Source organism: Phaenicophaeus curvirostris, chromosome 19, assembly GCF_032191515.1.
Source record: "Phaenicophaeus curvirostris isolate KB17595 chromosome 19, BPBGC_Pcur_1.0, whole genome shotgun sequence".
NCBI lineage: Eukaryota > Metazoa > Chordata > Aves > Cuculiformes > Cuculidae > Phaenicophaeus > Phaenicophaeus curvirostris.
This window is the reverse complement of record NC_091410.1, coordinates 2952550-2978371: the sequence shown is the minus strand read 5'-3', so window position 1 is coordinate 2978371 and position 25822 is coordinate 2952550. Positions and strand designations below refer to the sequence as shown.

The following is a 25822-nucleotide window of genomic DNA, read 5'->3' as shown; positions in this document are numbered from 1 at the left end:
AGCAACGTGTGCTCGCAGCCCAGAAAACCAACTGTGTCCTGGCTGCATCCAAAGCCATGGGACCAGCAGGGTGAGGGAGGGGATTCTGCAATTCTGCTCTGGTGAGACCTCACCTGGAGCCCTGTGTCCAGTTCTGGAATCCTCAGCACAGGAAGGACATGGAGCTGTTGGAACGAGTCCAGAGGAGCCCATGGAGATGATCCAAAGGCTGGAGCATCTCCCAGGCTGAGAGAGTTGGGGTTGTTCAGCCTGGAGGGTAGAAGGCTGCTGGGAGGCCTTAGAGCAGCCTCCAGTACTGAAAGGGTCTCCAGGAAAGCTGGGGAGGGGCTCTTGATCAGGGAGTGCAGGGAGCGGATGAGGGGGAACGGTTTTCATCTGAAAGAGGGGAGATTGAGATGAGATCTTAGGCAGAAATGTTTTGCTGTGAGAATTGAGAGGCCCTGACCCAGGCTGCTTGGAAGAGTCGTGGCTGCCCCATCCCTGGAGGGGTTCAAGGCCAGGTTGGATGGGGCTTGAAGCCCCTGATCCAGTGGGAGGTGTCCCTGCCCATGGCAGGAGGGTGGAACTAGATGGGCTTCAAGGTCTCTTCCAACTCAGAGCATTACATGATTTTGCGGCTCACGTTTTCCCTCCATCTGCTGTGGCCGTGCCCTCCTTACGGCAGCCCATGTCCAGTCTTGTCTCAAACAGCAGCCCCTGCACTGCTGTTGTCACACAAATATCAATAATCTAAGTTTGCAACAGAGACTTTTTATTGCCCTGCCCCATCACCCAGAGAAGGACTGGCCTGCTGGACTTCACGCGAGTTTCCAGTTGCTCTTATGATACAGCAATGATACAGAATTCTTTCTCATTACTTATTAGAATGAGTAACAAACACCCCGGTAGGTGAGCACCTGCCTCTGAAAGGTGCTTACACGAAGCGTGGAGGCAAACTCTCATCGTTCTAACATGCAGCCTTCAGAGCAACCTTGCCTGTTATGAATTACAGGCCATTTCCTGGACTACAGCCCAAGGCACTTGCAAATCCTGCCATTCGATCCCGCTAAAGTCAACTTTCAGGGCGTGGATGCATAGCACCTTCTCTAAATGGTGCACCCCAAAATTGCCATTAATTTCAGAAAATTGTGGCAACATAAGCAATTTTAGCCCTGACAAACCAGGATTTGATTCAGTTCTGCTGAAACCCAAGTGAGCAACTCTACTGGAACAAACTGAAATAAAAGTTAATTGAGGAGCTGTGCTCCCTGCACCAGAAGGAACAATGGAAAATGTCCCTGTAATAAGATATTCCTTAGCTTTTTCCCCTTGTGAAACACCTCCCTGGAGGCGAGAGCCTGGCTGTGATCAACCTGAGGCAGGAATAGCTTTCAAGTTTCACATCTGAAGTGTTCAAAGACGTTACCCTGCCATGTTGCAGGACGTTGGAGAGGGCAGCCACAATCATCCATCCCCTAAGGAACCTTCAGGAGATGGAGCCAGGGCTGGGATGCAGAATCACAGAATGTCCTGAGTTGGAAGGGACCCAAGGATTACTAAGTCCAGCTCCCATACCTGCACAGGACACCCCAACATTCACACCATGGGGCTGAGGGCCTTGGCCAAATGCTTCATGGAATATTGCCAGGCTGTGACTCCTTCCCTGGGAGCTGTTCCAGTGCTCTACCACCCTCTGGGAGGAAGAACCTTTTCCTGATTTCCAATCTAACCCTCCCCTGACATCTTCCTGCCATTCTCTCGGGTCCTGTCATTGGTCACCAGAGAGAAGAGCTCAGCGCCTGCTCCTCCTCCTCCCCTTGGAGGGAGCTGTAACTGCAATGAGGTCTCCCCTCAGTCTCCTTTTCTCCAGGCTGAACAGACCAAGTGACTTCAACCACTCCTCATACAACTTGCCCTCTACACCCTTCACCAACCACATAGAGCAGAGCTGTCCCTGCTCCCCACTGCTGTGGACCAGTTGGCTTTTCAGGTGCGTCTCTGTGTTTTAGATGTTACACAGGCTTCAGTTACTCAATTGTTCAAATGCTGAGTGCAGCCAAGCTGAAAACACACCTGAAACCTCAAACACACAAAGCCCTTTAACAGTTCCCTAACCATAATACCAGGAAAGAGAAAAAGTCATCTGGAGAAACTCTTGAACACAAACAGACCAACCAAAGCACTCCAGGCTGGATTCCCACTGACAAAGCTCTGGTTTTTACATGCAAGCCTTTGGAATTTAATTACTTTGATTACATTACAGCCATTGAGATAATTGATATTTTACAGAGAAGCTGAACAGTAAACAGCCCATTACGAGGGTTTTAACTGACCTGACCTGGTGGGTTGTTTCCCGCGTGCCCTGGCCATCCTGCGGTTTCCTCTGTCCCGGCTGCCGGGTTGCCTGGGATTTTTGAGTCCCATACGGCTGACGACGGGCAAAGCCCAGCACATGGTGCAGTGTAATCTGGCATCACACAGGCGTGGTGATACTCATTCATTACTAGGTGGACGTTAATTATGTCATAATTAGGTCAGCAGCGTTTTTAAGCAACGTTACAGTGAGACTGACCCCGGAGAAAGACCTGCTTGAAAATCATAGAACGAGGGAATTGTTTGCGTTGGAAGGGACCTCAAAGCCCATCCAGTTCCAACCCCCACTGGACCAGGCTGCTCGAAGTCCCATCCAACCTGGCCTTGAACCCCTCCAGGGATGGGGCAGCCACCACTGCTCTGGGCAACCTGTTATCCAACTTAAATCTCCCCTCTTTCAGCTGAAAACAGGACCCAGGTCTCCATTCTTTCACTCTTGAGTGCAAAATAGGTATAAAATGTTTTCTTGTTGAGTTCCTATTGTTTAATCACGTAAATCCTCTCAAAATTACAGGATTGCAGAGAGCCAGGTAGGTCCTGCTGCATCCAGAGTTAAGGATAACTAATAGGTTTTATTGTTCATCATTGTAAGGTTAAGCTATTATTTCTTTTCTTAAATTCTTCTAGAAGTGTTTAAATAGCAATATATCTTCTTTTTAATAAGCCAGAACAAGCTGAGGTTTTCATTTTATTTTAATACCTAAGATAAAGCTAAAATGTCAACAGGCATTGAAGGGGGCCGAAATTGGTTCTTTCTCTCTGTAAATACATTTTTATCTAGTGACACAGCAAAGCCTTATAAACTACACTTTTCCTAAAACAAACAAGACACTGAATTCCCCAGCCATTTGGAAACTGGCAAAATGTTTTGAGGTTCAACAGATTTGGGTAAGACTTTGAAATGATTGTGAGATGAGACTTCCCAGAGCAACGAGCGGCTCTGTGCTGGCAATCACAGCAGCTGGCAGGCTGATGTTCAGAATTACAAGAGCGAGGAGCATCCCCCTAGGGAGTATTGCTGTTCACGGTGTGAAGAAAAAGAGAGTTGGGGTTGTTCAGCATGGAAAAGAGAAGGATCCGTGGAGACCTCAGAGCAGCTTCCAGTACCGAACGAGACTTGAGGAAAGCTGGGGAGGGGCTCTTGATCAGGGAGTGCAGGGAGAGGTTGAAGGGAATGGTTTTCAGCTGAAAGAGGGGAGATTGAGATGAGATCTCAGGAAGAAATGTTTTCCTGTGAGGCTGGGGAGGCCCTGGCCCAGGCTGCTGCGAGCAGCGGTGGCTGCTCCATCTCTGGAGGGGTTCAAGGCCAGGTGGGATGGGGCTTGAAGCCCCTGATCCAGTGGGAGGTGTCCCCGCCCATGGCAGGAGGGTGGAACTGGATGGGCTTTAAGGTTCCTTCCAACCCAAACCATCATATGATTCTATGAATGCCATGTGGTACATCTAAATTTAAATTAAAATTTCATGGTTTATTCCTTTTGAGGCAATTTGTGATGGAGCAATCTCAGCACCTGAGCCCTTTGAATCCTCGCCTCTCTGCTAAGAAGGGCAACCAAGAGCAGGAAATGAGTGGAAGCCCTTGCAGGGTATGAACTCAGAGAGGAGAACAGAGCTCAGGTAGCAACAGCTTCCTGTACATTCTGGGCTTGTGCTGGGATCAATGATCAGGGATGAAATGCTCCAGACCCCAGTATGAGTCCTCAAACTCCTCGTGTCCTCTAAAGGATAAAGTGTCTATGCAAGTCTATACATTGCCCACTCAAGAAAGCGTGGGCACGTTCAGCTGCTGAGCTATCAGTGCCAACAGAAATCATGCCTGTAGCACCGTTCTGAGCAGAATGTTTCATTCATTTGTAGCAATCTGAGGACTGCAAGCCTATTTTCTCACTCACTAAAGGGCAGAAGCAATGTTTGGATCCTGCTTGACTGTCTCATGATGACAATGCCGCTCTCTGAAGCAGCGATTTGCAATGCACCTCTCCTGTTGGCACCTCATCATCAAAGCCCTTTATGGCTTGCACTGTTGGCACATGGAGCAGTGCTGCAGATTCCACCTGTAGCTGAATTATTTCAGCTCTCTGCTTTAAACAAAGCACAAGTAGTTTGGGATGATCCAATTGAAACTCTCCAAAGAAACTGTGAAGGCAAGTTCCTCCAGGGCATAAAAGGCTGCGAGCTACAAGAGGGCACAAGCTGGAGCACAGCACGGGTGGGTGGGAGCTCCAGCCTGCAGAGCAAAGCCAGATGGAGTCCAACCAGCGCGGACTGGCAGCTGGACGTGGACCTGTCGGCACAAGTGGAGGCAAAGAGCTCCAAGGTTATTTATAGAGCCTGCTGCATCAACATGGTGTTCCTGAAAACACACTGCAGATGAACAGCTTATTATTTCTTCTTACCCTTCCAACAGAACTGCAGGCACCACACAGCACCTTCCCTCTACAGTGTTCCACAAGTGTCCGGTATCACTTCCCAGCTCCAGACAGGACAAACACCTTTCGGCTTCAGTAGGAAAACAACAAAAGGAAGGGGGAGCTGCTGTGCAGCACCAGTTCAAGAACGGACTCGCTCCTTCTGCCTTTGCTTTGGGGCTGCTTACAAATGACTGGGAAGTGGCCAAGCAGGCATTAAAATAAACATGGAATGGTTAAAATATCAGCTCCGAAACAGATGCTGAAATCGTCCTGCATTTCCCAAAGCCGGTGTTTACTGCCTTGGCAGCCTCCAAATGCTGTTTTGCTTAAAGCACAATTTTAGTAATTCCTCTGCCTTGAATAATGTGTAGGAATCTTAAAATTACTTCCAGACCCTGGTAGCTCCCTGGCTCTCAGCAGCGAGCACCGGCCTTTGTCTCTAGGAGACGGGCAGGAGCTTGGCTGCTGTCAGCAGGGGAAGGCTTTGGTAGTCTAAGCTCAGGCTTTAATGGATCCGAGTCAGGAAACAACCACACACCGTTCTACTTGATAGCACACAACTGGCTCTCCTCCCTGGAAAGATGTTGAACAAATTACTCCTCTCTAATCCAGACAAGGTAGATTAGAGCTCAGAGACTTGACTTGGGCCAGCTGTATCCACCTGCTTGTGAGCAACTGCACTGGCTCAGACCGTGTTCTTCACCTTTCCTACAGGAAATTCAACACAGCCAGCGCAGGACTTTTCACCGTGGCTCGACACTTTTACAGGATGTCATGCCTGCAGGAAATGCACTGGATACGTCTCCAGAGCTTTTATTTTCTAGCTTTTCTTTTGTACTTGTCCACAAAAAGTTTAGCATGGTATTCTTCTCGGGGGGTTTCTAACTATGCACCAGTTATGGGGTAAAGAAAGATTTGGAATTCTTATCCCAGCCCTGTTGCCCATGAAAGATTCAACAGCAGCCACTGGATTATTTGCAGGAGTTAGAATCATAGAACAGAATCATGGAATGGTTTGGGTTGGAAGGGACCCCAAAGCCCATCCAGTTCCAACCCCCTCCCATGGACACCTCCCACTGGATCAGGAGCTCAAACCGTGTGTTCAACACCTCCAGGGATGGAGCAGCCACCACTGCTCTGGGCAACCTGGGCCAGGGCCTCCCCACCCTCACGGCAAAACATTTCTCCCTAAGATCTCATCTCAATCTCCCCTCTTTCAGATGAAAACTGTTGCCCCTCATCCTCTACCTGTGCACACCTGATCAAGGGCCCCTCCCCAGCTTTCCTGGAGCTCCTTTCAGTACTGGAAGCTGCCCTAAGGTCTCCCTGCAGCCTCCTCTTCACCAGGACGAACAATCCCAATTCTCTCAGCCTGGCTTAGTACGGGAGGTGCTCCAGCCCTCAGATCATCTCCGTGGCCTCCTCTAGACTCACTCCAACAGCTCCATGTCCTTCCTGTGCTGAGGACTCCAGAGCTGGATGCAGAACTCCAGGTGGAGTCTCACCAGAGCGGAGCAGAGGGGCAGAATCCCCTCCCTCACCCTGCTCGTCCCACTACTTTGGATGCAATTGGTACCAGTATGCAGAGTGGCTTGGAAAGTCACGTCCATAACACAGCCGTACTGTCCAGATGTGTAAAGGCTGGTTTGTTAAGCCAGTGGTGGTGCTTTCTGGCTGTGAAGGAGAGCTGGAAGGTGCCATGACTTCTACCTTTCCTTCAGCTTCTTCCAGTGATGGAAGATGACTGTTTGGGTACATGAATCGACCTCTGGTTCCAAGCGCTCAAGTTACTGCCCTGATCACTCCTGAGCAAAAATATTACATACTATTTAATTTCTCCTGTTGTCTTTAGGAGTAGAAAAGGGATTAACACCACAAAACGTAAACATCAGTTTGTGACTATGAAGCCTTCTCAGACACAAAGGCGTTTGGGAAGTCATGAACGTTAACCAAACTGATGGACTTGCTCTTCTCCTCTCTTTTACCACTGGCGCATTTCCTACATTAGCACCACAGCACGACAACACCCGGTACTTCTGCTTCCCCTGGAAAGCAAAAGCAGATGCTACCACTTGTGTCGGATGCCACGTGAGTGGCTGAGCAGCCTTGAGAGGGAGAAAAGGAAAAGTATCGCTTCTAAAGCTTTGCACAAGGTCTCGAGGCTGCAAACAATGGTCCCGGCTGTCAGCGTGGGCAGCACGGCCCCGCACGGCCCTGAGCGTGCGCTGTCAAGGTTACGCAGTCATGTCAGTGAAGGGCGAGGAGGAAAACACTGGAAAGCTCAAAAGCTTCATGGTCATGGGTTTCAATGGCCAGTTCTTTTGAAGGACGGTACAAAAGGCTCGTGGAACAGGAGCGTCTGGGGCTGCGATAGACTCCTCTGTGGCAGCGCATAAAGGGAAGGGGATGTTGGCCGTGTGTAGGGCTTGTCTGCCAAACAAAAGGATGCTCCTGGGTGTCCACCATGAAAGGGAAATGAAGTTGGCAGTGGGTTTTTCACCTCAAAGGAGCATTCCTGGCCACTGCCTTTGGCAGGAGGAAACCAGATGTCCTCAGGTACACTCATCACGTGGAGAAAAGCTGTGTGCATATGGATACACACAGGCATGCACACTTTGGTATGACACACAACAGGTTATCACAGCCACAACCTGCACAGGGAAACACCTTCCACTATACAGGCGAGGCAGAGAAAAACAACAATGCCGTGCATCATTCATCTGAGCTCATCCAAGCTACAGATGCCATAAAAAAACCCCAAGCCTGTTGGGTAAGATGAAAAAGATTGTCTCTGCAGAGACCATTTGTTATGTGCAAATATGTTTAGAAAGCTTTTGGCAAAGAACCAGATTCAGCAGAGGATTGAAACCTGCAGTGCCACGCAGGGGCTCCTCATCCACTGCCTCTTCCAGGCTCCCCCTGGGGCTCTGGCAGAGCACAGAGGTGGGAGATCCTCCTGCAGATGCTCCTGCGGGTGCTGTGTCGCACATCCAGGGTGTGGGTTCTGCTGCACAGCCCCATCTCCCTCCAGGCCCCAGAGTGCCATGTGCAGGGCAGGCCACCAGGTATGGGCCATTTCCCTGTGGATTCATGGACCTAGCCCCACAGGGGTCCCAGCGGTGGCACTGCCATTTCTTTTGTCTCTTCTGAAGACAGAAATGGGGAAAAACGTCCCCCACTGGCTTTTGTCCTAAATGCAGACCAGCTGCTTACTGGCGTTGTCCCTTGCCCTGGGTTTTTACAGTTTTCAGCCCCCCAAATCCCACTCCTGGGCCCCAGCTTCCAACGCTCACATGTCAGTGACATGAATACCTCTGCTTCCTCTGGAATAACCACAAATTCTGCTGGCTTTCATCAGGACAGTGAACCCCCGACGAGTGGAGTTCACCAACAAGAGCTGATGGCTGGAGTCCCTGTGCTCCCCAGCAGGGTGCCCCCTCGAACCCCCCACCCCTACTTGTACCCCAAGGGGCTCTGAAAGCTTCACTGGAAGGGGCACAAAGATCTCCAAGCTCATTTTGCTTGTGATTAAGCTGTTGCTCTGCTCTCCCCACCCCTGGCCGCCAAGTGCTCCATCAGGGATGGAGTGAGAGCCTCCAGCCCGACAGGTTGGGGGCAGCCCCCCTTTTCCCCATCCCCCCTTTTTTTTTAACTTGTTACTGATCCCATCCATCTGCCCAATGTCACCACCTGATAAGAACTGCCCGGCTTTAAATCCCCATTTGTAAATAGATGTTGGTGACATAATTAATGTCTCCCATACAACACAATTTGAATTACAAAGTAAAGGCAATTCAGCAATGAGCCTCCCCACATCACAACTGATACTCAGGCTATAAATTCCATAACCCCAGGAATTACTTAAATTTCCGGAAAATGAATGAAAATCAGTCCAAGATGTCTTTCAGGAAAGTGAGACCAGAAGTGGAGCATCTGAGATAAACTAAATGGGCTCTTGAGATAAACACTCTTTGGAGCACTAATACCTACGGCTCCAGGCCACCGGGGCTGGGATGTCGGCTGTGCCGTTATCGGCTCTGCCACCACCGAATAAATCCCCTTGGCTGATAAGCATGTTAAGTTGAGGAGCCCTTCTTGTCACTTCCATCTAACTGGTGGTTTATCCCAACACCAGACACTGAATCGCTCCGTTCCGGGACACCGACACCGCTTGCCGGCTGGGATAGAGCCTGCGATGGAGCCGTCCGTGCACTGGGAGGTCGGCGGGAGAAGTGCTGAACTAGTCAGGCAGAATACGGGCTACGGCACTGGGGAACATTCATCCCCGATTCATTTTTCCTACTAATAATGAGTTTAAACAGACAACAAACATGGCTAATGAGCATTAGATGGGGAGAACGACCAGCAAATTATGAGCAATTACAGCACGTACATGTTGTGCCTCTTCACGCCAAAATAAACAGGTCTGTTCCTTCCCAACATGGGCTCAGGAGCAGAGTGCAGGGCCAGGAGCTCGCCTGCACATGGATCCTGCTCAGGAGGATCCAGCACAGAACAGGACACGGCCCAGCTTTAGGCCATTAAGGCTTTAAGTGAATTTCCTTATTTTCCCACTAGTCCTTCCTTAGCAAAATCAGGAGAAATCATTTGAGGGTGTCTAGATTTACTAGAAAAACAAACTTCTTCAGAAAAAAATCGGCCCACGAAGGAGGAATGAAATGTGCTTTCAAGGAAGCAAACGTGTTGCTGCGAATCACAGGCTGGCAGTTCACTTCATACCCAGATCCGGGCAGTGATACCCGTGATAGATCACATTTATCATGCACCTCTGACCAGCTCACCTGCACTTGCTCCCCCGCGAGGACCCTGGAACATTCCCCATCTTTCACCAGCTTCAAACAGCTGCCAGAAAAAAAAAAAACCAACACAAAACCCGCCAAACCCACAACAAAGAATTCCACATCGTCCTGGAGATAACCTTATCTTTCCCTTTTGAACGGTGAGGTCTTCCCTAAATTACGTGTGCACAAAATCTAGGGCTGGGGGCAGGATGTTCAATCAGGCTTATGAGCATTTAATTAAAGTTACGAATCAGGGCAGAAATGGAAGCAAAGAATCGCTGTAAGACCTGCGAAGGATGTGTAGTGTGAGAAATACCAGTGGTGTTTGCATCACTGGGAATGCAAGGGGCCCAGATTTTTGCCTGCAAATACATGAGACTTGGTTCTTATCCAAGAAACTGTCAAGGAGTTAATTTTTATAAATAAGAAAGTTATAAACAAAATGAGGACAAGTACATGGAATCCTGCAATGGTTTGGATTGGAAGGGATCTCAAAGCCATCCACTTCCAACCGCCTGCCGTGGGCAGGGACACCTCCCTCTGGATCAGGGGGCTCAAAACCCCATCCAACCTGGCCTTGAACACCTCCAGGAATGGGGCAGCCACCACTGCTCTGGGCAACCTGGGCCAGGGCCTCCCCACCAACACAGGAAAACATTTCTTCCCAAAATCTCATCTCAATCTCCCCTCTCTCAGCTGAAAATTTTTTCCCTTAGTCCTGTCCCTGCACTTTCTGATCAAGAGCCCCTTCCCAGCTTTCCTGGAACCCTTTTCAGCACTGGAAGCTGCTCTAAGGTCTCCCCAGAGCCTTCTCTTCTCCAGGCTAAAGAACACCAACTCTCTCAGCCTGGCCTCGTACGGGAAGTGCTCCAGCCCTCAGTTCATCTCTGTGGTTTCCTTCTTCTAAGGGCTGCTCCTAATCCACTCTCCACCCAGCCTGTGTTTTTGCTTGGGATTGCCCCAACCTTACACTTGGTCTTGCTGAACTCCATGGGGTTCGCACGCACTCACCTCTGAAGCCTGTCCCGTTCCCTCTGGAGGGCATCCCTACACTTTCCGGGGTTCCACACAGTATGGCGTCATGCCTGGTACCCTCTCAAATGGGAATGCAAGCTCCACACCTAGATGTTGTTTTCCTTACAGCCAGAAACAGGTACAACTACACGGCTGCTGCAGGAAGATTACAAGGAGAGAAAACCCACAGGAAAACGTAAACCCGAGGAAACAGCAGTGAAGCAGTGAGAAGCTTCCTCCTCCTTGGTTTTCTCCCTCTCTTTGTTACTGGGTGGAGGGAACAATCTTTTTTTTTTCTTTAAATGAGGTGCAAATGCATTTTCACACCTCTACTTAAAACCAGGCTAAGTCTCTAAGCTAATTACACGTTATTAATGAATTCATCAACTGTGGTAGAGCAGGTGTGGGTCTGCACTCGGACGCACGCTTGTCCTGTCCGTGGGTCTGATGCTGCCAGTGAACTCTCCTTCTCCTTTGTGAGGGTTCAACACTCAAAATCATAGTTTACAATGCAATCCTCTCCTTTTATTTCTTTTTTCAATTTTTAAAGATGTTCATGATGAATGGGTTTTATTAATACTGAATGCACTACGATATTCCACTCAAGTCAGCATTTTCCCAACGCTCTCCAGGTCGGCTCATCACGAAGGGCAGTATCAGCCCAACAACAGGGCTTTTGCTGCTCATCAGCTGCCTGGCCTCCCTGACACAGAGCGGGAGGTGACTGTTCAAAGTTTCAGTTCCCCACCCCAAACAGTACAACACCAGGTTCTGCACCAGTGCAGACCATTGTGTTCTGGCCAAGTCTGCTCAGCTGGTTTGAAGTTCTCATCTTCCACTGACGGCATCGCTGCCAGGACTATCCCCTCCACAGGAAAGGGATGTGTAAATGTGTCTCAGTTGGAAATTAGATCGGAAGATCTTACTCGGGACAAAGAGGCTGCTCTCTGCCATCTGCCCTGCTGCCTCGCAGGCCAGCTGAGCGCTGTGTGAAACGAGTCTCAACGAGCAAGCTGTAACTCCACAAATTAGGGATAATGCAAACCAGTGCCGGTTCACTTTCCTGTGCTGGGCTTTCACTGCAGCAGCACGGTTGTCATTGTAAAACCAGGGGTGAAGATTTGAAGTGTGACAGCCTCTATAGCAAGGGCTCTTGGTGGGAGGGAGCTCTTCACCCCAGCTCCTCCAGGCTGGATTTTGCAACACGGGCACACAAGAGCCATCTTACAGCACCAACTCTGCAATAAGGAGCCAAAACCAACACAGACATCCCCACATAAGATCCACGGGCTAAACATCAGCAACCAGAATGATAAAGTTCTTGAAAATACACAATTTGTGTTTTTAACTACTTCTTTTCTCTTTAGAAATACAGAGCTTCTAACAACATCTGGCACGCATGCGTTAATGTGAGATACACACACAGAGATATCATTTAGGGGCCTAGATAAAAGAAAACCTCTCAGAGATGTAAATGTTTGTACTGAAGTAGCACACACAATTAAAAACTCCCAGCTCCAGATTAGAGCTGAACACATGCACACAAAGCCAATTCCAACTGCCTGTTCCAGGAGCCCGTGGCACGAATGAAGAACTGCACTGTGGCCTCTGCACAGACCCCGATAACTTCTGGTTAAAAGCCCTGTCGTGGAAAGTCTTATTCAAGCCTTAAACATGCCAGACAGTGGGGTGAGTGTGTGCTAAAAAGATTCCTAACGGATCTGTTAATTGAACTTCATGGGCTTCTTCAGAAAACGACCGTGTGGAGTCACTTGGGTTCTGAAGTTTCAAGCTGGCAGGAAAACCAAGGCCCTAACTGTATCAGAGCTGCTGAGGAGATCAGTGTTTTATGAGGGGTGTAAAAATGGTTCACAGTCACTAAAATAGAACCCTTTGTTTGCTTTTCACGAGGACGGGAAGGAATATTTATAACTTAGGAGTTAAGAATCGGGCAATTAAAAAATGCACCAGTAAATTTCTCTTCCTGGGATATTTTCTGGCTTATGGAGAGACACTAACAACCACATCAGGGGATTCTCTGGAGATTCTCTTGACTTGGAAGCTGGATCTTAGTGGGTATGGTTTTAACCCTGAAATTACATCACTCTCTTCCACAGGAATCCCAAAGACATTATTTTCCTTTTAGATTGCTTTTTAAGATGGCCTAAACACACATTCAATAGGATAAGGTGTTTTATCAGTTCATGTTTGGTCCTGAAAGGCCCCTGTAATGGGAATGATCAAATCATACAATCATAGAATCATGGAATGGTTTGGATTGGAAAGCACCTCAAAGCCCATCCAGTTCCAACCTCCCTGCCATGGGCAGGGACACCTCCCACTGGATCTGCTTGCTCAAAGCTCCATCCAATCTGGCCTTGAACACCTCCAGGGATGGGGCAGCCACCACTGCTCTGGGCAACCTGGGCCAGGGCTGCCCCACCTGCACAGCAAAACATTTCTTCTTGAGATCTCATCCCAGTCTCCCCTCTTTCAGCTGAAAATCATTCCCCCTCATCCTATCCCTGCCCTCCCTGATCAAGAGCCCCTCCCCAGCTTTCCTGGAGCCCCTTTCAGTACTGGAAGCTGCTCTAAGGTCTCCCCAGAGCCTTCTCTTCTCCAGGCTGAACAACGCCAACTCTCTTAGCCTGGCCTCGTACAGGAGGTGCTCCAGCCCTCGGATCATCTCCATCTCGGAGATCTACTTCTTCAGTTCTTATCATACCCCACTCTAACAGAGGCTGACATCACATATCTACCTGCATTTGAAGCAGTGTCAGGTCAACACACCTAAAGAACAAGTTTTGCTGCCTTTTGAGTAGGTGCTTTTCACCATCCCGAAGGCAGCGCTGCCCTCCACTCACGCAGCCGCCCACGCTCCACACTCACCAGCGTCGAGACTGCCTGTGGCCGCAGTCCAGCCCATGACGGGCGGGATCGCCCCGACAACAGCTCCCACCCACGTGTTGGCGATGCTCATTCTCTTCATGGGCGTGTAACAGCACGTGTACAGGAAGATGTTGAAGGCTCCCAGGGCGCCAGTGAGAGGATTTACTCCGAGCGTCAGCAGGGCGATTCCAGGGACTCCACAAGAAGCAGCGAAGCAGACGGCGAGCAGGGGGCTGCGGGGAGAGCAAGAGGCAAGGCTGAGACATAATCTGCCTGAAAGAATGAACCCCACCTGCTCTTTTCAAGTCCTCCCAAAAATTCAGATTGGATTTTTATTGTTTTCACTTGTCTAATGTTCCCAAATGTTCCCATCTGAGCCCCCATCCCAAGAAAAGCTGTTCTAAAAAGTTAAGACAGTCCTAGTACAGGTGTGGAACAATCACGATCCTGGATCTGGTGAACACTGAGTCCACCAGAGCAATTCAGCTTCTGCAGGCCAAGAGCCCTTCAGAGATCTGGTGCTGCCGGAAGACCCTTCTTGTTCATTTTAATCTCAACAAATTTTGATCTCTGGACAAAGCTCTAATGGTTCAGAGCAAATGAGAATGGCAGTAGCTTGTCACGTTTTTAATTATTTACAATCATCCAAAGGATTGCTTGATTGAAACGCAAGAGACATAAAATTCAGAAGCATTTACAAGCAAAAGAGTACATTCATTTGTTTTGAAATCAGGTCAACAATACCAAAGTATTTTCAGGCTTTACGGAAAAAAAAAGGCTGAATTTTCTACATTCCCCTTAACTCATTCTCTGCTTCAAGCAGGGGTTGCACAACAGTAATGCTGAATCAAATTTAAAGCTTATTATCTTCTAAGTATGATTGGAATGAACTGAACTTATTTTGGGTTTGGCCAAAAGCAGCAAACACCAAAGATGCAAAATTATTTCTGTTGATTTCTACTGTCCATCAGCTATGAGCTCGGGGCAGGCTAGGAACTCCTGTCAAGATATGTAAGAAAGTGGTTGAAGCCATGTAAATAAATGCCTGCTAACATATTCCACAACTAACATCCAAATACGATGAACAAGCATTTTTTGTTTGGTGACCAAACCCACACTGTCACAGAATCACAGAAACATTAAAGCTGAAAAGGACCTCTAAGCTCATCCAGGCCAACCGCCAGCCCAGTCCCACCATGCCTGCTAAACCATGTCCCCAAGTGCCATGGCCACGGGTTCTTTGAACCCCTCCACGGACGGACACTCCACCCCTGCCCTGGGCAGCTTCTGCCAGTGCTTCACCACTCTTTGGGTAAAGGAATTTTTCCTAATATCCAACCCTTGGTGCAACCTGAGCCCAATTCCTCTTGTCCTGTCACCTATTACTTGGGAGAAGAGCCCAGCACCCACCTCACCACAACCTCCTTTCTGGGAGCTGGGAGAGCGATGAGGTCTCCCCTCAGCCTCCTCTGAGGTCCAGGTGTCTCCTCCTCCTGCACTTCACAGGCAGCACTGTGAGGCAACCCGCAGGAGGCTTTATTTGTGACCCCTGACACAAGATCAATGTGCAGAGATCTCTTCACATGTGCTTCTTTGAGGGTGTTCAGTGCAGTGGGGAGAGAAAACGAAATGCCACTACTAGACGTGGTGTGCGGGACCTCTGGATGGGAGGAAATTTGTCGGTTGGGCTGCATGATCTTACAGGTCTTTTCCACCTTCAGTGATCCCATGATTCTATGAAAATAGCTTTCACTGAGTTGCCCAGGGAGGTGGTTGAGTCACCTTCCCTGGAGGTGTTTAAGGCACGGGTGGATGAGGTGCTGAGGGACATGGTTTAGTGTTTGATAGGAACGGTTGGACTCGATGATCTGGTGGGTCTCTTCCAACCTGGTTATTCTGTGATTCTGTGATTTAAAAACCCCTATGGCTCAATACACACTTGTGGTTGTCCATGTCAGTGCAGAACATGTGAGCCAGCAACAAACGCCTCTGTGTGAAGTGCAGCTTTACACGTTTTTCTAATTGAAAACTACTCTGCTTTTGTATTCCACAACCACTCTGACCTCTGGGCAAAGCCTTAACCCCAAAGTATGTGTTGCAAGCACAGCTCCAAACCTCTTAAGAAAAATTTGCTGGTGGGGATGAATTTTATGGGAGTTTTATCAGCAAAAAATCCCACCATTCAGATACAGTTTTTTAAGACTTTTGTTGGACCAATAGGGTATGGAGATCCGAAAGAACTGGAAGAAATAAAAATGAGCAAATCTCACACCCAAGATCTGCCTTCAATTTAAATTAAAATGACTAAGGCATTTCATCCAGCTTTTCAAAGCCCACAGCAGATTTTGGGTTACGAGGCGTGCGCAGAGCAAGCTCACACGCCAGCATCGCCAGCATCGCTGGGAGAGCAAAGTCCTCCTTGATGTTGGAGTGAGTCCAACAGAGGCCACAGAGATGATCCAAGGGCTGCAGCACCTCCCATATGAGGACAGGCTGAGAGTTGTTCAGCCAGAAGAGAAAGCTATGGGGAGATCTTAGAGCAGCTTCCAGCATGGAAAGGGACTACAGGAAAGCTGAGGAGGGGCTCGTGATCAAGGAGTGCACCGATAGGATGAGGGGGATGGATTTTGAGCTGAAAGAGCGGAGATAGAGATGAGATCTTAAGAAGAAATGTTTTTCCTGTGAGGGTGGGGAGGGAGTGGCCCAGGTTTCCCAGAGAAGTGGTGGCTGCCTCATCCCTGGAGGTGTTCAAGGCCAGGTTGGATGGGGCTTTGATCACCCTGATCAGGGCTGGAACTGGATGGGCTTTGGAACTGGGGGTTGGAACTGGATGGGCCTTGAGGTCCCTTCCAACCCAAACCATTCCGTGGTTCTATGATTAGGTCTGTCAAAATTCAGGCATGTGGTATGAGGCTCATCGATTTGATGAACTCTTTGCCGGGCTGCCTGTATATCATCAAAGGAGCACAGGAGATCCAGATCTCTTTCTGGAGCAGGAGAAAGGCTGTGATGCTATCACTGGATTTACTCCATCACCAATGTCCATGCAGTTCGTCCCAATAAAGCCTTGTCCTATCACATAGTCCAGCGTGCAACACAGGAGCATCAGTCATGGGTAACGCAACGCCAGGGAATTCTCACGTGGTGGTCAGACTGTGGGGTCTCAGCTGGTTTCCTTCACCCTTAAACCATCCCATGCACTAAGTGCAGGCTGGTGACAGATGCTGGTACATAAACCTCATTTCAGGTGGGCGTTCACTTCTGCTAAGGGAATCGCTCCCATGGGAAAAAAAGGGCAATATTCTGTTAGAAAACTGGCCAAGGAGCTAGCTCAGAAAGCAAACACTGAGTAAGAACCTAGGGTTTATGAGGGATTCTTCGGAGGAGTTGGTTTCAGTTACTTGGCTGATTAAAATCAGACTTTGGAAAAATACTGCAAGTGCCAAATGAGTTCTCTTCAAATTTCAGCTCTAAAACACCCAATATGTCAGCACATCAGACACCTCCTCAAGGAGAACCAAAAACCGGTAGTTCTGCCTTGCTGGCCTTCTCTCCTTCACTGAGAGTCCACATGCCAGAGTCTGCTTGGTGATGCTGCTAAAAGACGTTCACAGTCAGCTTAAAGCTGCTGAAAGAACTTCAGCATGGAGAGTGAATAACCAAACCTCTCAGGATCCAGAGACAACGTGCTGACATTTCTCTCCCACAGAGTTCACCCTAGACGGGCCCTCCCCAGTTACGCTATGCTGAGAGCATCCAAGAGGAGGAGGAGGAGGAGAAGAGACACTCAGGTTTCTTGTTCACTTCAAAGCTTTTGCTGACAGAAGTTTCTGGGGAGATGGAAGAGGGGAGATTGAGATGAGACCTTAGAGAGAAATGTTTTGCTGTGAGAGTTGGGAGGCCCTGGCCCAGGTTGCCCTGAGCAGTGGTGGCTGCCCCATCCCTGGAGGGGTTCAAGGCCAGGTTGGATGGGGCTTGGATCCAGTGGGAGGTGTCCCTGCCCATGGCAGTGGGGGTGGAACTGGATGGGCTTTGAGGTCCCTTCCAACCCAAACCATTCCATGACTCTGTGCTGCCAGTCAGGCTGGGGAGGGCTCCTCAAGGACAGCCCCAAACTGTCAGGAGGGAACGGGGAGCAGGCAGGAGGAATCCCACAAGGCTGATACTCAGAGATGCCTTGCACACACGACCATGAAGTGTCCCTGTGGACCCTCATGCATCATAGCATTCACAGCAACTCTGGACAACACAGCAGCCTTTTAATTCCTGTGCAATCACACAATCTCTGAAACCAGTTGCCCTTTACAGCTGAGCTGGTTACACGTATAGAATGATCTTACACATGTGTGCATGACCTTACACATGTGTGTATTTATCTAATTGGCTCCACAGCCATGGATAACAGCACTGATTGACTCACAGCGTTACCTGGAAAAACTGAGAGAGGAAAATGAATTAATGCATTTGCCCATCTATATAACTAATGAATTATTGCATCTATTCCTCAGCAGCAGCTTTAATGCCTGTAAGGATCAACAGCACCACTGCCACATATGATTCTCTATGGCCTCTTCGGCAAAACACTTTGTGAAGACAACCATCGCAGCACAGTTCCAACCACAATATAAAACTATTGTGAAAAAGGGGAAAAACTTTAAAGATAATTTTGTTTGGAAAAAAAAATGAAGAAGCTGGACAAAAGTCCCTCTGCTGTGGTCTGAGCTAGAGTAAAATCAGTTCCCCACTTCAGCTCAGCCTCATCCGAGTAACTTTATTTTATGAGTGTTATCTGCATGTTTTTTCACAGTGATCCTGGCAGAGATCACACGTGGCACTGGGATGCAGAAAGGTCATTGCTTACACTTATCCCTACGGAAACCAAGGCCATCCTGGAGCTGGGGGAGGGGTAAGGGAAAGGGGTGGAAAAGGGAGGCACCTGCAGGGATGGGGGACAGGAGAGGAGACCCCAGAGTGACCAACAGAGGATTCCATCCCATATGATCACAGTTGGTATAGAACTGAGAGATCACGAGGGTATCCTCTCTCTTCTTTGATGGCCAATATCCAGTGAGGACCTCATCCACCTGGTTGTCCCTGCTCATGGACCCATCTGTTCCTGAATCCAGTTCCCAAGCCCAGCTCCCTCCTGGCTTCTGTCCGTCTCCCTGTGCCTGTTCTGCAGTGTCTGTGGGTGTGGGGTGGGATTTCTTATAATTGAATAAATTTTAGTATTTAATTATTATTATTATTTCAATAAAACTGGACTTCTAGTTTCCAACCCACAGATCTTTTTTCCTCTTATTTCCCTTTCCCCAGAGGTGGAAGGAAGGTAACTGGGAGCTCAACAGCTCAGTTTTAGGTGCCGAAATTGCCTGGGCTGGGGCTGAACTGTGACAGCACCAGAAAACATTCCACATTTCAAAATATGCAGAATTGCTGTATAGGCATCACATGCTCTGACCTCTGTGTGACTGTGCTGACCCTCACACAGACAGAGCCCACCCGAACCCTGAACAGGCACATTCACACAATCCACACTTGGATACAATTCACGTTCCCACATTCTGTAAATACATAAGAAACTTAATTTGTGACCTTGTGTTAATGGGAAACAGGGCTCACAAACCGTATTTACATACAAGCGTAAGCGTGACTCTAAGTGGCCACTTAAGACCGCCAGTGTTGTTTTCAGGTGTAGCGTAAGTACTTACATTTGAAAATTAGATTCAAAGCCCAATACAAAAGGTAACAAAACAAATTCTGTCTTCTCCCTGTCTGTCAAAATCCTTTTATAGAAACATCAACTACCTCTCAAAGTGCAAACTAAAAAATAACCCAACCAACGAACAATGCTCTTTTGTTTCGCTGCAGCACGCACAGAAAACCTTAATGGGATTGGAACGTGGAAATTACTGGTTGATTATTTTGTGCTAGATCTTATTATTATTGACGACTGTCCCTCAGGCCCCAAGGCCGGGGATGCACTCTGCCAGATGCAGGGTGAGGACCAAAAAGGGGCAGGATGGGGCAGAGGGAGAGCAAAGTGCGGAGGCTGAACCTCCCCTAATCTCATCCTCCACAGCCAGGATTTGGGGGAAAAAGAGAGTTGGAAGAGAAGGAGCTTACTTAGAGTCATTTCCACTTCCAAATAAAGCCAAGTTGCGCATTCTTGCTTTCCTCTGCAAGGGATTTAATAATGGCAAATATTCTGCACGGACTAACCTTTAACTGCAATTTTATCTATTTTTTGATGATTTTGGTTCTATTTGGTGAGATTTCTGTTTCCTTCAAGACACAGGTTCAGCAAGACCACAACACTTCCTCCCCACACTCTGCTGCTGCTGCCCACAGAAATGGTCCTAAATTATCCCCAACTCCAGCATCTCCCATGTCCAGGTAAACAGTTCTGAGACAATACAGGTGAGATTGATGGTGCAGATCAATCCCAATATTGCTAATTTAGGCACAAATTCCACCTGCATACAGGGTCAAAACCATCTGTCACAACAATAAGAAGAGCAACCTGGGCCAGCTCGCACACAGATGGGCTGAAAACAGTGGGAGCTTAGAAGGTGCCTGGCAGACAAAGGACATGAGTGTGATTCCCATCCCTGCAATCTGATTCTGCCATTGTGGGCTTAGACACGAGTCCAGTGCATGAACACTGTTCCAAAGCTATAATTAAAATCAGATTTTGGGAGTAAGCATCATACGTTGTTTATTATTTCTGGAATCAGTAGGTACTAAAAATGTCTCCAGACTCCTTGCTTGTACAAGTCTGCAGGAGGAAGCCCTCTCCACTTCCTAATTTTTTCCAGGTCATCAGTAAGTTATTCGGACTTCTGAAGCTACTAACAAACTCAGACAAAAACATCAGCCCAAGTTTTTGACATTTTTCCAGCAGCAACAAGAGGTTACACAAACTTAAGTGCAAGTCACATACCTTTGAAGGGCTCTATGGCCATGAAAGCCCACGGCCATTCCAAGAGGGGAGGATCCATGGAGATCCGCAACAGAAACGCACCCAACCTACCGTTTGCACAGCTGCTGAGTTACAGGTTTGCTCATCTCCCAGAATCTTCTCAATTACTGCAGCCAGGAAACACTAGGAGTTGCTGAAAACCAGTCCCAGGGTCAGAGTTGAGCCTGGGATCACCATGAGTGTCATACCATGTCACATCATGAGCTATGCCTTGGTCACCTCCTTCAGCTCGAGGAGCATCACTCAAGTGATTTTGTTTAACTTTGATATATTTTTTTAAAGATCAGCACCCAAGATCTACTGAACCCTCCTCAGCAGCTTTTAGAGACCCACCAAGCAAACCAGGAAAGTCCACCAACCCTGGAACTCACACCAAGCAATCCCATCCCTTTTGGAAGACTCTCAAGGAGCTGAGGACATTACACACTGCAGCAACGTATGTACATATGGAAGCCCTTCCTGCTCCTGCAATTTAAGCCATGGGGAAGAAAACCCCTCTCCTCCAAGCAGACATCTGGATTGCACTGGTGTAGTTTCCAGCCCTGTTTCCCCCGATGGACAGATGCCTGATGGCAGCGGCAAGGTCAGCTCCTGGCCCAAGTGCCAGAGAGTTCACTGGCTGTGACAAATGAGCCAGAAGGCTGCAAAATGCACATTTAGCCCCAAACAGCAACAGTAGCATCCCCAAAATTATATTTGGAAGGTTAAGAAAACTACTTGTACAGCTTTGAAGCTCAACGTAAGGCACACAGTGTTTAAACTCAATCAGTAATCACGGCAGACAACGGGATGATGGCAATCTACCAGCAGTGAAATGAAATTCTAGCTTTCCACAAGAAGCCTTTCAGGCTGCGTACGTACATATCCACTAATGAAAAACATATTCATGATCACTGTAAAATCTCTGCAGCAGCAGCAGCAACATCATGAATGGAAACTGCAATTGCAACGGCACCGTCTGCACACGGAGCTGCACTGCTGATGACTTTTAGAAAAGGAGCCTGTGTCCTCGGCTGCACCAAAGCAGAGGGACCAGCAGGGAGGGAGGGGATTCTGCCCCACTGCTCCACTCTGGCGAGACCCCACCTGGAGCCCTGTGCGCAGTTCTGGGGTCCTCAGCGCAGGAAGGACATGGAGCTGTTGGAGTGAGTCTAGAGGAAACCACAGAGATGAACTGAGGGCTGGAGCACCTCCCATACAAAGACAGGCTGAGAGAGTTGGGGTTGTTCAGCTTGGAGAAGAGAAGGCTCTGGCGAGACCTTAGAGCAGCTTCCAGTACTGAAAAGGGTTCCAGGAAAGCTGAGGAGGGGCTCTTGATCAGAGAATGCAGGGATAGGACTAGGGGGAAAATTTTCAGCTGAAAGAGGGGAGATTGAGATGAGATTTCGGGAAGAAACCTAAACCTTTCCATGATTCTATGACCTTCCACTGGTGCCCTGTGACTGCACATTAGGGAAAGCCCAAGAACCTGCTGGTTGAGGCCAAATCCTGCCAATCACCAGAATTCTATTTCTACTAATGAGCTAAACTGGTGCTCTTTTTAAGGAAAATTGTACTGAAATAACTTAATATATATTCATTTATTCTCTCTCAGTCACATAAGGAAGATCAGGATTCCTGGCGAGGATGAAAGATGAGGTATTTTAAAACTAAAACGTGAAGCTAAATTACACTTTTAATTGGGAATTCATTTTTTTCCCCATCAACTCCAAATACTAGAATCCACGGTTGTCCATCATTCCCCACTGATGACTAACAGTAGGTCTTAAGGAAGCACAAAAAAATAGGAAGCTATGTCAAGACTTCTGGGTATTTTTTTTAATGAATTCTTTGACTTTGCCTTCCCAGGTTAAGAAGCATCCACATTCTGTCAGCGTCCAGTATCTTGTCCTCAAAAAATGTGTTGCTGGGGCAGATCGGGCTCTGCATGCCCTAGAAGTACTGAATTTGGTATCAAGTTCCCTTTAACTGAGCGTAACACAGTTTCTCAGCACCAGAACACACTCACTGCAGTTCTGCCTGCTTACAGCTTTGTAACTGGCTTTTTGTGATTTGCTTTCTGGTAAGAAAGAAGTCAAAGGTGTTGATGATCTCACACTGGGCACTACTTTTCCACAAATTTAAAACAAAATAGTGTGGAAAATAGTGGAAAAGTTCTAAACGCAAATTGTTGCACAAAATGGGAGCTGAGGGGGAACTCTGTGCTAGGATGGGGCGCGAGACTTCTTGGTGCTCCTAAAAACCCTTTGGAGATGGATTAATGGGCAGAATTTAGGCACATTTAAATCAGGAGCTCATCGCCAGGCAAAATGTTTACAGTCCTGAACCTCAATAAACCTCTTTAAAATGCAAATCTGTGAAAGAAGTCATCCCAAACACCTTTCCTTTGCCCGCAGGGCTCAGCCAGGCCCAACATCACCAACCTGGCTGTGGTTTCCAATGACATCCAGACCATCAGCAGGGAAATGGAGTGGTGTCTGAATCTCTCAAGGAATGTCAGACAGTGAGAACCTCACATGTATGGAGCTCAGCAAAGGAGAAACACCGCATCTCATCATGGAGTTGCCTTCTGCCACTGAATTGCCAGCCCACCTCTCACTTTGCTACCTAACAGACTCGTTTAGAAGTGTAAATAAATGCAGACAGGGATAAAATATTCTGTGTCAGTGTCAATTAATTTCTCTCCCAAGGAAGAAACAGCCCATGTGTGGAGCCCAAGCCACCCTGCCATAGTTGTGTTGTATAAAATGATCACCAATACAGCATTTTAACCAAACTGGAGGCAATTCATGCCCCTTGCTGCTCCAGAACTTGAGCTGCAGATGTTCTGCCTCCCCTGTCAGAGCGAAGGGCTTTAAAACCATCATAAACAAACATGGCTTATTTAAAAGACTCATTTCATCTTGAGAGGGACACATCCCTCATTTTTACGCTTTCGTAAATCAAAATTGGCTTGATCAATTTTGCTGCAAGTTTCCACAAAGACACGACAGGAATGTTGAGATGAGGCAAGAGAAATTCCAACTCCACTGGAAACAGAAGAATTGGGTGTCCTGCTCTCAGCATAGAGCTTTCTCCTAAACAGATCCTGCCCTCATTTTTTCCAGCCTAACTTCACAGAAACAATGCCAGGATCTGGTCTTCATTGTTCATGGGTTCAAGAGTCTGCTGAGACCAAAGCGACTACAGGTTTGGGGTGAGACAGCTCAGCAAACCCTGGAACTTGCAGTTAGAAACACAGAATCATGGAATGCTTCAGGCTGGAAGACACTTTTACAGGTCATCTGGTTCCACCTCCCTGCCATGGGCAGGGACACCTCCCACTGGATCAGGAGCCCCAAGCCCCATCCAGCCTGGCCTTGAACACCTCCAGGGAGTGGGCAGCCACCACTGCCCTGGGCAACCTGGGCCAGGTCCTCCCTCACCCTCACTGTAAAAAATCCTTCCTTATATCCAGTCTAAATCTCCCCTCCCTTAGTTTAAAACCTCCTTGTCCTGTCACAATAGGCCTTGCAACAAAGTCCCTCCCCACCTTTCCAGGAGCCCCTTTCAGTACTGGAAGCTGCTCTAAGGTCTCCCCACAGCCTTCTCTCCTCCAGGCTGAACAACTCCAACTCTCTCAGCCTGTCCTCATGCAGGAGATGTTCCAGACCTTGGATCATCTCCGTGGCCTCCTCTAGTCTCACTCCAGCATATCCGCGTCCTTTCTTTGTTGAGAACACCAGAACTGGACTCAGGGCTCCAGGTGGGTCTCACCAGAGCAGAGCAGAGGAGCAGAATCCCCTCCCTCCCTGCTGGTCCCTCTGCTTTGGGTGCAGCCGAGGATCCAAGTCTAGGACCTTACACTTGGCCTCATTGTACCTCCTGAGGTTAACGTGGGCTCATTTCTCCAGCTTGTCCAGGTCCCTCTGGATGACATCCCAGCCTTCTCACGTGTCAAGTGCACCACTCAGCTTGGAGTCATCTGCCCCATGTTCACAAACAACGTGTTGAAACAGAAACAAAACATTTTAGGATGCTCTTTGGTATTGAACAGCAGCTCCAACTGGGCCTTGTCACTGTGCTCGATGTGAGAGATTAAAAATGCTCCCTTACAAACGGTTTCTGCTCTTCTTGCCCTCGCTGTCCACCCCAGGCTGCTGACCCTACCAGCCCCAACAGCCCCGCGGTGTGAGCGCGCTCCCTGTCGTACGGCTTTGTTAGGCAGGAGAGAGGGATGAACGATTGCCTTCACAGTCACCAAATGTAAATATTTTTCTGAAGTGCTTACAGGACAAACCCACAGTAAATGTGAAAGATGTGCCCTGTCATATTTAAAGTAAATCTTTCTCTTTAACCTAACACACCCCTAGAGCACAGCAGTTAAGTGAGCCATCCATTTGATTAAAAATCCCAGTCGTCCCTCTGTTTAAGAACCAGGGATCAACAGACAAACAGGACGGATAATACGGCATCTCCAGAAACATCTTTCCATAACCGACAGTGATCCATTCTCACAGGGGATTCTGCAGAGCCCCCGGCCAGCGTGTGGAGAGCAGTGGGTAAAGAAGTCTCAGGCCAGTTCTCGATCTCATTAAGAGGGAGAAAACTGAAGTCCTGGAGGATTTATCAAACAATTCAAAAGTAGAAAAGAGAAAAGAGAGTCCAGCCACTCCTGGGACAGGACCACTGACTCCAACTATGTTCTCAGGAGCAATGGCAGTGGGAGGAACAAAGTTATTCCTTACACTCACAGACAGCAGGACAAGAAGCAGTGGTCTGCAGTAAGGTCACAAAATTCCAGAACGGTTGGGGTTGGAAGGACCCCCTGGAGCTCATCCAGTCCAACCCCTGCTAAAGCAGGGTCACCTTGAGCAGGTTGCACAGGAACATGTCCAGGCGGGTTTGAATATCTCAAGAGAAGGCGACTCCACACATCCCTGGGCAGCCGGTTCCAGGGTTCCATCAACTGCACACGGAAGAAATTTGTTCTTATGTCCAGGTGGAGCATCCCAGACTCCAGTTTGTGCCCAGTGCCCCCTGTCCTGTTGCTGGGCTCCCCTAAGCAGAGTCTGGTCCCATCCTCCTAACCCCTACCTTTCAGAAATGGATCAGTGCTGATGTGCTGGAAGGAGGGCCAGGCTCTGGACACCATGAAGTGGAAGAGCAATTGCACAGACGAACCGATCACATTGCGATTGAAGTCACCTCCCTCCTGCCCATCTGCAGACTCCTCCGCCACACTGCAAGCACCCATTCGATATTCAGGTCATTTGAACATTCTATAGAGTTGCTATGTTTCACCTGAGAGGTGAAGCAGATGAGGATGCTTGTGTTTGGGGATTTCTGCATTATTATTTGTTAGTTTATCCCCAATCAGCATCTGGAGTTAT

General features: G+C 48.4%; 1 protein-coding gene across 1 annotated transcript in view; it reads right to left on the bottom strand.

The window, feature by feature from the left end:
• The window catches only part of COX10 (cytochrome c oxidase assembly factor heme A:farnesyltransferase COX10), a 113932-nt gene that overhangs the window by 3646 nt on the left and 84464 nt on the right, over positions 1-25822 (bottom strand). The window contains exon 6 of the mRNA XM_069872346.1: positions 13469-13701. Coding sequence (XP_069728447.1) covers positions 13469-13701 — 233 coding nt within the window. The remainder of the gene's footprint in view (positions 1-13468; positions 13702-25822) is intronic.